The sequence below is a fragment of the Trypanosoma theileri genome (assembly GCF_002087225.1).
Source record: "Trypanosoma theileri isolate Edinburgh chromosome Unknown TM35_Tth_3_V1, whole genome shotgun sequence".
Taxonomy (NCBI): domain Eukaryota; phylum Euglenozoa; class Kinetoplastea; order Trypanosomatida; family Trypanosomatidae; genus Trypanosoma; species Trypanosoma theileri.
The window spans coordinates 188,120-201,384 of NW_021639845.1; the positions used below are offsets into that span (position 1 = coordinate 188,120).

The 13,265-nt window shown below is 38.4% G+C and overlaps 2 protein-coding genes across 2 annotated transcripts; both read right to left on the reverse strand.

Annotated features, from left to right (window-relative positions):
- Positions 1–475: 475 nt before the first annotated feature.
- TM35_000031800 (uncharacterized protein) lies at positions 476–11,215 on the reverse strand (the record flags this gene model as incomplete). The annotated part of the gene is made up of 1 exon (XM_029021947.1): positions 476–11,215. One exon carries the CDS (start codon positions 11,213–11,215, stop codon positions 476–478), a length of 10,740 nt encoding a protein of 3,579 aa, XP_028886493.1.
- An 817-nt stretch (positions 11,216–12,032) lies between these two features.
- Positions 12,033–13,247, reverse strand: TM35_000031810 (proteasome regulatory non-ATPase subunit; the record flags this gene model as incomplete). Its single annotated transcript, XM_029021948.1, has 1 exon — positions 12,033–13,247. The coding sequence occupies one exon, from the start codon at positions 13,245–13,247 to the stop codon at positions 12,033–12,035; it is 1,215 nt and encodes a 404-aa protein (XP_028886494.1).
- Between the last annotated feature and the right edge of the window lie 18 nt (positions 13,248–13,265).

Consider the following 13,265-nt stretch of genomic DNA (forward strand, 5'->3'; position numbering starts at 1 on the left):
AATACTTTAATCAAAGTTCTGACATTCTTAAACGACAGAGAAAAGAACGGTAGTTTATCCTCAACCGTTTTGTGCCCATGTGCATCGATATGTGATGGTTTGAATGTGGATATATGTTTCTCTGCAGAGGCGGAATCAGAGTATACTAGAATAACGAAGCAGCGAAAAAAAAAAGAACGAAAAAGCATTTAAAGAAAAAAAGAAAGAATTAACAAAAAGAAAAAAAAATAGACAATAAAAAGTAGAGAAAAAACTACAAATAGAATAATTTCAACTTTAATATACTTGCATTCATTCTAGAAAATGGCAATTTTATTCATACTTTCAAGAGGCGAAGGAAAAAAGTGAAGCAAATTCCAATTCAATGCTTTACCTATAGTACATCTGTTTTCAAGCACATCACTGTGCTAGGAAAAGAAAAAGAAAAAAAAAACCAAAACAATAATAATAACAGAGAAAAGGTTTCTCCGTTTTCTCAATTTCGTTGTTCATATGATGGTGCCGTTGTGAGTCCAAGAAGACGAATGGTACGTCCCGCCACTCCAGTTCCCAATACTCTAATAAGTACGTGTGCTTGTGGGTGTTGTTGTAACTCCCGTGCGGTTCCCTTTGTCTTTGTACGCCGTGTGGTCACCCAAGTGTCGAGCACATCTGCGGGATGACGTCCATTGATGGTTCCACTGCCAGGTGTAAACCGCGGGAGAATCGTGATGGATTCCGTACCGGTGTTTTTACCACGACCTCCTTTCTTTTTCTTTGCTGGAGGTTCTGTTGCCGTTACTACCGGTGGTGCACTTCCATCCTCGCGTTTAACAATACCTGCGTAGTGTGCAATCATCATAGGAGTCATACTAAGTAGAATGGCAGTATCGGATGAGTGTGGGGAATCACCAATGGGTTGTCCAAACTCATCTATTAAAGGAAGAAGAAGAGGAAATGTAACAAATCCCCGTTCACGAAGTACATCTAGAAGTTTAAATGCATTTGGAAGATCCTTATCTATTTTTATACCCGCAAAAGTCATTGAATTTGTTGCATTAGAAGTAAATGTATTCGTCATATTCTTTGAACTAGAGTTCCATGATAAATCAACTCGTACACCATGTGGAGAAGCACGTGAAGTCGTTGGTAATGAACTATGTACTTGAGAGACTGGTGTCCTTGGTCCTTTATGTGGAGATACAATACGTTTTAATTGTGATTGACGTTTTTCATTAATACTTTGTATGACAAGTTCATCATCTGCAGAACAAAGACCAAGATGTAAAAGACTTACATTATCTGTTAAAATATTTGGTAAAACATTTACTCTTGTAGAACGATGACTTATTGTTTGATTACGAATAATAGTTGCATCGGGAACATCTTTTATTTTGCTTTCCATTACACGCTTTGAGTGTTTACCTGAACCTTCATCATGAAGTTTGGTAAAAGCATCAGAGACAAGTAAAAGACGAGGAACGGAATAGAAAAGGGTATGACTAGTTGTTAAACGTATAGCACGACAGAAACCTTGTGGATTTGGACGATAGGATGGTGGTACACATCCATATTCTGTGAGAACAGATATCATTTGTCCACGTGCGTAATCAAAAGGAGTAAGTCCATACTTATTCATACGTAACATACTACGTAAAAATACTGCAGGATGTGATGATTCCTCTTCAGCGTTCATTTTTGTATCATCTGTTTCAGTAATAAGATTTGTTTTATTATTTTTTTCTTGAGTTTCTGTTTTTGGAATTTCAATGGATGGAAATTCTGGAGGCATTACAGTCGTAGGAGGATCATATTGATAACATGTAAAGTAACATAAGGCAGCTGCTAAGAAATACCGTGTCAATTGAACTTGATCATTTTGAACTAAAAGATGTAAAATAGTATCTTTATGCGTTCGTGTGGTATAACTAAGAGTTAGAAGTTCACCTTCACTAGATTCCCATCGATTAACAGGTCGAGAAGCAGCAAGAAATATTTGTACTGCCGAAGGTGTAAGTGGAGCCCGTTTATCTAATAATGAAAGTAAAATATCAATTGTCTTTGCAGAAGGTTTAGGTGAATGAAGTAAGAGAGTTGTGTGAAGAGCCCAATCACAGAGAAAATAAGGAAAATAACGTGGTTGTTCCTGTGGTTCAATAACTAAAGCGGGACGCCACTGTGAAGAAGACCGACCTCGCGTTTGTTCAGATGAAGAAGATCGTGTCGTTGCTGTTGTGATTGTGGCTGGTAGTATTGTGGATCTCCGACCTTCTGTAAAATGAACTGAACGTCTGGTTTCACGTCGTTGTAATTGCTGTGATGATGGGGTTGCGGTTGGCGACGGTCCTCGTGTTTTCCCCGCAGACGTGTCGGCAATTGCCACCACACTTCCAATTCGTTTTCTATGCAATCCACCAGCACCACCAGCAGCAGCATTAATTCCAGTGCCGTGTCGAGATGCCCCTGGCGATGTGATTTCACCAGCGACTTTCGAGTTTTCTCTCAACGCCACTGGACGAGTGGCGGCGCCAATTCCCCACGTAACGGCAGAGGCGGTTTCTCTCTCTTTTGCTGCTGTTAACATATCGACATAATGCATTCCATTCTCTGCCATTCCATCTTCATTATGGGTGCCATCTAAATCACTAAGGGGATTGTCCCCACTCTGGACATCTAATCCTAATAAACCTACAGCCATGAGTTTAACTTCTTTACTCCTCTTGGTGGTGTTATTGTTGTTGGTGGTGGCGGTGAGTTTAATATCAATGGAGGCAAGAGATTGTCTATCTAAATTCCTTCGTCCGGGTGAAAGTCCAACAATACTTCCCGTTTCACTTGCATGTCGTTTAAGAAGAGATGCTAAACTAACAGAACCTCGAGCTACAGGACGACGAGGTTCTTCTGTTAAGTGTACTTGTACATTTAAATCTTCAGGAATTCCATTATTAGGATTAATACGATCATATCGATTTATACTTATATATGGTGCTGTTTCTGGATTCTCTGTGAAAAATTTCAGAACCTGAACACTACTAGCAGCAATAGCAATAACATCAAAGTGATGTTCCTCAATTAAACTACGCCACTCATATTTTAAAGAGCTATTTAATTCTTCTGGAACTAAACTAATAAGAGATGTCATAAGTGTAGGGTTATCAAAACGTACTGAAAGTTCTATAATTTCATGAAAATGAGCTGCCATAGCAGTAAGTATAGTACGTTGTGCAGTCGTCATAGAGAATCCACTATTAACAGTTTGCAAAGACGTCAAGACATGAGGAGGTACTGCTATATACACCGCTGCTGCAGAGAGTTGTTTAACATAATTATCCGTTCTCTTTACAATAAATCTCCAATTGGATGAATCACGACCACCTACTATTCCTTTTTCTTTTGGTGAAAATGTTGGAATTCCATTTATATCTATAGGTCCGGATACTGTGATACTTTTTTCATCTTTTATCGAATCTCTTGCAAAAGATGGTATCGCTTTAATTATATATATAGGAATAGAAGGAGCTGTAGGGAGTAATACGGTGAGAATAGAACTCCACTCAGATGATGTCACATTTACTTCTTCTAATCTTCCTGCATAGTGAGCATAGAGAACATTACACCAAAAGGCATTTACAGCCTCAGCACGCATAAGGAATCGCCTTACATTACTTGCATACATCGCTGCTAAACGAATTCCCAAAATAGGATGTAAATTAGAATATACAAATGACAAGAAGGAAAATTTTGTCTCATCATCTGAAAGATTATTTAATATAGTCATAATAGTTTTCATATCTTCTTCACCATAATATAAACGTGTAGCCAGTATCATCCAACACGAGGAACTTTCTAAATTTCTTCTTAGTTTTTCATTTATAATACCATTATCAAAACAAGCACTGTTCACACTTGGACGTAGAGTGGCGGCAAGAGAATTATTTGCAGTGGTTGGGGCTAATGTACTTACGGTGGGTCGTCTACTCTCTGCTCGAACAATAAGTCCTACAAGTGGAGTATAACTCATACGAGCTGCAAGAGCTAAAGCGGTTTGACCATCCTCTTGTTCATAATAAAGATTTGTAAATGTAAACTTTCGTAATAATTGTTCCACCACTAATAACAAACGATAAACACTTGGAATAGAAAGTGGATCTCTATAAGGAATACCGTCTTCATTTACAATATTATTTAAATCATTTTCTACAAATAAACGTCTTGTAGACTGTAGAGCATCTTCATGACTCATCTCTGCTGATAATGTTTCCATTCCACACTCCGCTGCATAAATATTTGCAGCTTTTCGCAGTAGAAAGATTAAGAGTGTATCTCCTGTTGATGGATTAAATAGAGAAGGTGAAAGTACAGAAGAGTATTGTTGTAATAAAGATACCAAACACTGTGGATTATACTCTGCACATAAAAAGAGAAGTTGTGCATAATAGGCATTGGAACCTTCTTTTTGTCTGGCTCGTACACTATGGACAGCAGAATGTGAACTATCCATTCCAACTGTGGGTAATCCAATATGAGGAGTGGTAAAGACATCATTAGATAATGACATGGCGAGAGAAAGAAGAGAACTTTCATTATCGTTATTATGATGGGATTCCCTTGGTGTATCTACACTTCCATCTTTATCTATTAACTTGAGTACAACACTTGGCATTTCTTTCCCAGCATCGTCCAAAGTGGATGTTCGTGATGGCCTCTCTTGTGATCCTTTCTTTTTCTTATTATCCATATGATGATCTACACTTCCCAATTCCACATCCTCATCTAGAAAGATTTGTAACCTTGTACCTTTTCCAGGTGTAGTGCGAACCGCCAACATCCACGCATCATTTCCATCCGCATCAAAATTCCCCTGAACAACAGCCCCATGAGCAAGCAATAAACGTAATAAATGTAAAACGTCTATAGCTGTTCCAGGAGAAAGTGAATCAATGGGTTTAGCAATAATTTCCTGCACGGCGGTTTGTTGTTGTTCATCCGCTTGTAATAATTCCTTGTGTTCAAGTAGTTTCTGTAAATCCTCTGGTGAATTGGCAAGTGATAAAAAGAGAGAAACGGTTTCTACACTTAAAGAACGTAATGCCAAACGAAAAGGAGTGGCCAACCATTTAGCACTACTCTGCACAACTGTTGTTACTTTCTGCGGTACATATAATGGATCCATTTCACATTCACTGAGAAGAAAATCACATACATGCGGTAAACCCAAAGAAGCGGCTAATTGTAAAGCGGTAAAACCAAATGGAGAAGTAACATCATCTATAAAGGAACAACCATGAGCTGTACTTCGTTGGTCTAACATGTGTTGCATCTCATCTACACAATCCTCATGTTGTCCACGTGTACGTATGAGATTAATCATTTCTTGACAAAATGGACGCATTTCTAATAATTTTCGTTTTGCTTCTTCTTTTCCTACAATTTCTACTGCTTTTACTAATGTTGGTACCGCAAGAAGTTTTCGGGCAAAAATTACAGCATCACTTGAGGGTACTCGCACACCGCCATGTTCACGAAGGAAGTTTGTAATGATTTCTACATATTGCATAGCTCGTATACTCTGAGAAACACGTGAGGTTTCACTTGAAATAATATCCACCATTACATATAATTCCTCCAGTGCAAATCCCTGTTCTAAGAATTGAATAGATTTCCGTACAGATGGGGCTGTTCCTCCTTTTGCAAGTAACATCTGTACAAATGTACTTCGTCTTCTTTGACTCTCCGTTCGATAAGATCGATTCCGTGCTGGTATTCGTCGCTGTGATAAAGCTAGAGATCGTTTCTCTTTAGGAACTCCCAACTTTCGAGAAGCACCAATCATCGTTGCACTAGCACGAGCTAAAAACCTTGCCGTAACATTCGTCCCACGTCGTTGTTGCGATTGTTCCTGTTCTTGTACACTTACTTGTAAATATCGAAGATCACTCGAACCCAATGATCGTTCTTGGTCTCTTCTATTCTTAAGTGAATCCTTTATATCCAGAGGGAAAAGATTATCCTGACTCTTTTCTTCAGCTGAAACGAGAGCTGCATCTTCACTTAAATCCATTTGTAGTCGTTTCGCATTATATCGTGTAAAGAAACCTTCACGAAAGGCATCTGTAGCCACATATCCTTTTTGAGATAAAAGAAATAAAGTAACATTATCAAGTCCCTCCGCATCACTTGAGAGTATCGCTAGACAAGTTCCTTCAATAACAGGACCTCCAGGATTTGGTACACCTTCTGGCATTAAAGAGACAATGAGTTGAGCCGCTGCTTCTTGATGCGCATGAATGGCTAATAACAGTGGTGTTCGTCCTTGTCTATTTGTGGCTACTGGACTCATCGCATTTGGACGTTTGGCAAAAGTACGAAGTGTACAAAGTCGTGTAATTTCCTCATCTGAAAATTGAGACATAATGTATTCAATTACTTGAAGTAAACCCTCTTGTGCGGCTAGATGTAAAGCGGTATCTCCATTCTTTTCAATAGAAGCAATATCCAATACATTTGTACCTCTACGTAATTTATCTTTTGCATATTCTAATATATCCAAAGCTAAGGTTTCATGACGATTCATAATAGCCATTTGTAATGGATTAGCATAAGTAGAATTATTTTGTAAATTTAAAGAGGCTCCTTTTGTAATAAGTGCACGAACAACTTCCAATTGTCCTTGTTCACATGCCAAGTGAAGAGCTGCACATTGTGTTCGTGGATCTAACGCATCCACATCTAATGTAGCAATTACTCCTTTATTTCCCATCATGGAATTTGTTTTTAAGGAACGAGCAGCAGTAGTAGTAGTAGTAGTAGTAGTAAGATGTTGTTGTTGTTGTTGTTGATTTTGTTGTTGAGATGAACAAGTAAAAGAATCCTGATTAGAGGTTCCAGATAAGGCAACATTAGAAGTAGCATGACAACAATTTAATAATTCCAATGCGGCCTGTTCACTACCAAAACTCACTGCTAATAACAGAGGTGTGGGTCCATCTAAAGTAACATTTGGATTGGCTCCATTTTCCAGTAATGGTCGAATAAGAGATCCAATATTATTTAATGCACACCAACATAATGGTGGGGCCACACCGGCTTGATTAACAGCAACATAAGAATGATAATCCGGTGTTTGAAGTAACATCATGGCAATTTCTTCACTACGACTAGCACAGGCAAGTTCTAAACAATTAGCTCGAGTAAGACGATCAAAACTAGAAGGTGCAGCTCCCATAGAAAGAAGTTGTTTAGCAATATCTGTATAACCTAAACGACATGCTATTAATAAAGCGGTTTCTCCACTACGTGTTAATACATTTAAGGCATGTCGTCTATATTCTTCAGATATAGTTTCATTTAAATAATAAAGAATAAGATGTACACAATCTTGATGACCTTCAAGAATAGCACAATGTAAGGGTGTATACTCCACACGATGTAACATGGTAGCAGAAGCCACTCTTTTCGTCGTTGTATTACCAGCAGAAGAAATCAATCGACTATTTCTTGACATACTTGAACTTGTTCTTTTATCTTTTTCTTCTGAACTTCTAATAGTAAATAATTCCAAAAACTCATATAAAGAAATACGTTCCAGTAAAACATGAAGAATTTCTCCATATCCTAATGTCGCTGCGGCGAGTACAGCCATTCGTCTTTGACGAATATTCACATCATCCATACTCGTAAAGTCTGTAAGAGGATGAACCGCAATACGATAAGCCGGAATACGTTGTCTTAACGCAAGAGCAATACAAAGAGGCACTAAAGAAGCATCTTCTGGAATAATCGTAACACCATTAACTTCTCTATCCGCATCATCACTACGGCGTTTAAGAAGTACAGGAGGAAAGAATAACATAGTTTCTGCAGAAGATAAGGCATTTAACATTTGTCGAACACTTGTGGTAGTAACTCGTGAAGATGCCCCAAGTGCTAATGCTTCTTTATCTCCTCTTAAAAGTTCCTCATCATCATTCTCACCCATTGATAAGGAATCCTCTTCACATGTGAGAAGTCTCAGAAGTGCACAGTTCATCATAGATTCATCAAATAACAGTGTATGTGTAATAGGAAGTGCCCCAGGAATAGATCGAAGAAGATCTTCTTTTGTTTGATTCGGAGTTTTAGAACTGCCGACATCAGAGGAAAAAATATCACTTGGAGGAAATCCTTGTTGAGTGATAATATGACTTGCCAATAATAAATTCTGTGCAAATACAAAACGAACGGCTACAGCATTAAATGGATTTTCTTTTTGTATTCGACTCGTAATACTTCGTGAGGCTTGAAGACTCACCGCTGGCCGTAGGGATAAGGCTGGTGGTAATGTATAGAAGGCCACACCAAGAGAAGTTCCATTTAATGTAAAAGAAGCACATCCTGTTCCTAAATTTACTCGACATCCCACTACAAGTGCTAAAGATTTATATACAGATATACCTCTAATAACAGTGGCACAATTAGAAAATACCAAATTCTCTGCTGTAAAAAACTTCTCTGTATTTTCTTCTTTTTCTTCTTCTTCTTTTTCTTCTTCTTCTTTATTATCGTTATCATTAAAGACATGTTGAATTAAACTCACCGTAGGGACTACAGTTTCTGTAACCATCACTTCCATTGTGTGATATTCCGAATCTTCTAATGGAGAAGGTGTAGGACTCACATGTGGATGTCGATGAATGGGTGAAGAGTATATAGTACTGGTAAAATCATCCTCCGTATCCTTTTCTTCATTATTCTCTAAACCAGCATCTTCCACATGTACACGAATAAGTGAAATTTCTTTTTCCACTCCACTATTATGATGATGATAATGGATTCTTGATGACTCTCGTGATTCCTCATTCCCTACAATGAAAGGAGTTGTTCTTCCCATTGTATGTTTCATCGGACGAAGAATAATTTCCTCTGTTGAACTATTCTTTTGCCATCTATGTAGTACATCAAAGGATATTCCAAAAGAATTACAATCACTACCAAGTGGAGGTTGTGTAGATCGTCCATCTGCGGCTCCAACACAAGCGTCTGTACACCAACCAACAAATACATTTGATTGTTGTAATCCTTCCATTGGTACGTTTTCATTTTCATCATTTGATAAAGAAGATACACTAAAAGGTGTTTCACTTATAGGAACATCATTCATCATAAATTTTAAAGAGATATGAGCTTCATAGTAAAAAGTTAAATTCTTTGCATCCATATCAGCTTGTTGATTTTTTCGTCTTCTTCTTGTATTTTCAGATTGAATAGATTCATTTCCATCCCATGAAGAAGTAAAATGAGATGGTAAACGTACGGTATGAACATTTGCAGTAGATGTATCCCCTACAAGTAAAAGATGTGATGTTGTCCCTTCCAGTGGTGTATATCCTAAAGGATCCACACGTCTTATAAGAGATGTACTTACAGCTGGTAAAACTGCACATTGTATAGGTGATAATAACAAACGATCTAATTTTTTTCTACTTAATAGTGATGAAAAAGATAAATCACTTGAATAAGAAGGAAAAATACTATATCGTCCCGTTGTTCGTATACCCAAAGGTGATCCTGATGGTGTTGTTCCTGATGGTGGTGATCCTGTTTGTGGTTTTGCAGATCCAAGTGTGGAAGGTCTAACTCCCACTCCCACTCCTCCTCCTGTATTTGGACGAGTTCCCATAGAAATAGAAACTTGTCTTTTATATAAACTTCGATCTCGAAGAAAACGTCTTAAATCTTCACAAAGACCAGATGTAAGAGATGTGATTTTCATTCCACTATCCATATTATCCAAGGTTTTATGGGGTAATTCAAATACAACATCATCTAATATCGCACGATGGGCTTCACTTCCAGCATTATCCTGTTCAGCTCTTGCTTCCTCCTCCATAAATTTATTTACAATATTTCCTATCCCTTTCATATATTTCACATAAAATTCATCAGACATATTAGGATTTAAAAAAAGCCATACTATAAGTGCATTCGTATTGTAGAAACCAACAGACATCAATCGACGTAATACCTCAATTTGACCTGTAATCAATGCGGTATAGAAAATAATAGCCACATTTTCTCTACTCTCAAGGGCACGTAAATATGAACCAGATGAGGATAAGATAAGAGAAGCCACCGCATCTGCTCGACCTTCCGCAATGGCTTGCAAAACAACATGAGAAACATCTGGAAGTGCTTGTGATTGACGTAAACTGGCACACGTATCGCAGGCATTAACAAGTCGAACTGTAGTAGTAACAAGATAATCACGTGGAACTAATTCCACTAATTGAGATAAGGCTAAAGGATCAATAACAGCATTTACATACCATTCTACAAAACGATCACCTGTGTTATTACCATCATCCATTTTTAATGCCAATACACGTGCGGAAAAGGGTAAAATTAATTCTTTTCGTAATCGTGAATGAACTCCACTTGGAGGTAAATTTGGTAATATACGTAATTCACGTACACGTTGTAAAAGAGGTCGTAAGGCTCGCATTCGTAATCGTGCTTCTGGACTACTTCCAACAGTGGCTGCATCTTCATATACTTCTTCTAATTTTCCTCCTTCTGTATTACCCATACGGTATTCTCGACTTAATGCGGCATCATCTACATCATTTACAGCAAAATCACGCATATCCGTTTCTATTTCTTGTAATAAATCCTGTAATTTTAATTGACGTAATTGTAAATGTTCTCGTTCTTCAGCGTAACGATGACGAGGAGCCACACGTTTTAATTCTCGTTGCCAACGATGATATAAATTATCTCTATGGAGTACATCCTCTTCACCACGTTCAATACTCTCTTCAAGGGTTCGGTAATACTCATGCAGTAGAGATTCATCATATCGAATTCTTCCAATTCGTTCTTCTAAACGATTGATAAAAGTATGTAATGTTTGACTTGCACGTACCAAAGAGGAATGATAAGCAACTAATCGTTCATATAAAGCAGCTATTTGTTTTTTAGTATAACCCTTCATACCTTTTTTCTTTGGTTGTAAATCTTCTCCACGATGGGTGGATTCCTTAATATAATCAAGACATCCTTCAAAATCTTCATCACTGCATGTAAGTACATCTATTTCTTCCGGGTTAAACGTCTGTTCGTCTTCTTCATCCATTTCTACGACTAACACTTCGGGCTGATGCGCAGAAGCGGGGCGTTGTTGTTGTTGTTGAGAAATATCCGTTTTACCTCGCAGGGGCTTCACACTGGGAAGATTAGGGGTTGCAGAGGGTCTCGGCATTATTTATTTATATTTCTTTTTTTTTTTCTTTTTTCCGCCACCCCGTCAAGACGGCTATGTGAAAAGAGAGAACAACAAGAATAATAATAATAATAATAATAATAATAATAATAATATTTAAAGAAAAAGTGAAGAGAAGAAAAACAAAAAGGATTTATCTTTAAAGCCATAAAAATAAAATAACACATTTACTCACAACAAGAGGAGAAAAAGAAAATAAAGAAAAAACAAAAGAAATTATTCCATGAAACATTCTCACCACCTCGTTCTCGTTCCCTTTTTTTTTTCTTCTCTTTACTTTTCTTTTTCTTTTCTTTTTGCAGACCCTCTTCTTCTTCTTCTTCTTCTACCTGTCTCCACTCTTGCCTCTAAGAATAGAGACGCCATCCGGCACTGATCAGGGGAGAAAGTGAGTAAGTAAGTAAACGAAACAACAAAAAACAAAAAAAAACAAAAACATGACGACTGATCGGAATTCACCTAAAGTAAAAGCAAGAGTAAGGAGAACATCAGTTACAATAGTAAATAACGAGAAAGAAAGAAAGAAAAAGAAACAAAAGAAGAAAAAGAAAGATGAGTTAGAAATACAAAGAAGTCACCATTCTTATCATCATACTTTCCTCTCTTTCTTTCCCTTTCTCTCTTTTATTACCAGTGAACCACCTTACTTGTTTGCCTTTCCCCCCTTCTTCCACTCCCACATCCGTACAAAACACACAAACACACACACACACACTCCTTTTCCTTTCTCTTTTCCCTCTTTTCCTCTTCTCTTCTCTTCTTCACATATTCCCCCCTTTTTCATTTTTTACTACTACTACTTCTGTGTTTCCTGTGTTGTCTCCGTGACGGACTGCAGGAGGCCGAGCACCTTCTCCTTCCAGCGCGAGACGTGCACGGCGAGGCCCTTCACTTCCTGCAGACTCAACACCCGCGGCTCCACCCACGTGATGTGCACCTCCCGCGTGAGTCCGTCAATGCGGCCCATCACAATTCCCTGCGCGAGGGCCGCGAGGAGCAGCGGCTCCACCCGCTCCGCCTCCACCGCACACCGCCGGCCAATCACATCAAATGTAAAGGTCCGCTCGTTAAAGGGAGTGTAGAAGACAAGATGGAGAAGGGCCATGAGGCGCACTTTGTGTAGAATGGAGGGCAAGGCACTGCAGAGATCGGGATAGGCTTCAATCTGGGCACCATGCGAGGCAGCGTACTTTTCAAATTCCTCCACCTTTCCATCATTGCAGAGTTTAAGCCATTCAAGAATCCACGCATGTGTTGGAGAGGATGAAAGACGATCTGTGAAGTGACGATCATTTAGAAATTTACCAAAATTGTATGTCTCTTCTGAAAGTAAGGCAGCAATAGCAGTTTTAAAGGCAAGTGTCAACATATCACTTTCTATAATAGGCATCTCTGCACGTTCAGCGCTACTTACAGTTTCAAAGGCATTTTTATAGAACATTGTATACTGCCGACGAGTTTCATAATCTTTTCCACGGGCTTGACAATGTAAAGCCGCTAAAACAGGTTCCACCTCATGCATTTGTTTAGAATGAATAAAAGCTTCCACAGTATCAAGAATACGACGTGCTCGTGCCGCAAATCTTCCACTAGCAGATTCCTTTTCTGCATTATTCCTATCAAGCAATAAAAGAGCCTGAATACAACAAGCCGCATTTCCACCTTGTTCTGCTGAAATAGATGTAAGAGTGGCAATGGCACCATCAATAAGTTCAGACGCCTTTTCAAATGTGCTATTAGGACTGAAACAAATGCAATGTAATAACTTTACATAAGCCATAGGAGACATATCCACTCGTGTTGTTCGCAAAACATTTTCATGTAATTCATATGCAGATTCCAATACCAATGGATCACGTATGGCCAGCATTAAATCATCTGTCATTTCACACCATAGTGAACGTCCCAATTCATCTTTTGCTCGGGTTAACACTTGTGCCGTTTCTGTGTGTCCGGTAGATTGTAGAGAGGCGATGAGGGTATCCAAATACGCCCTCGCTCTTTCCTCCATATCTTCCAGCTATTTTTT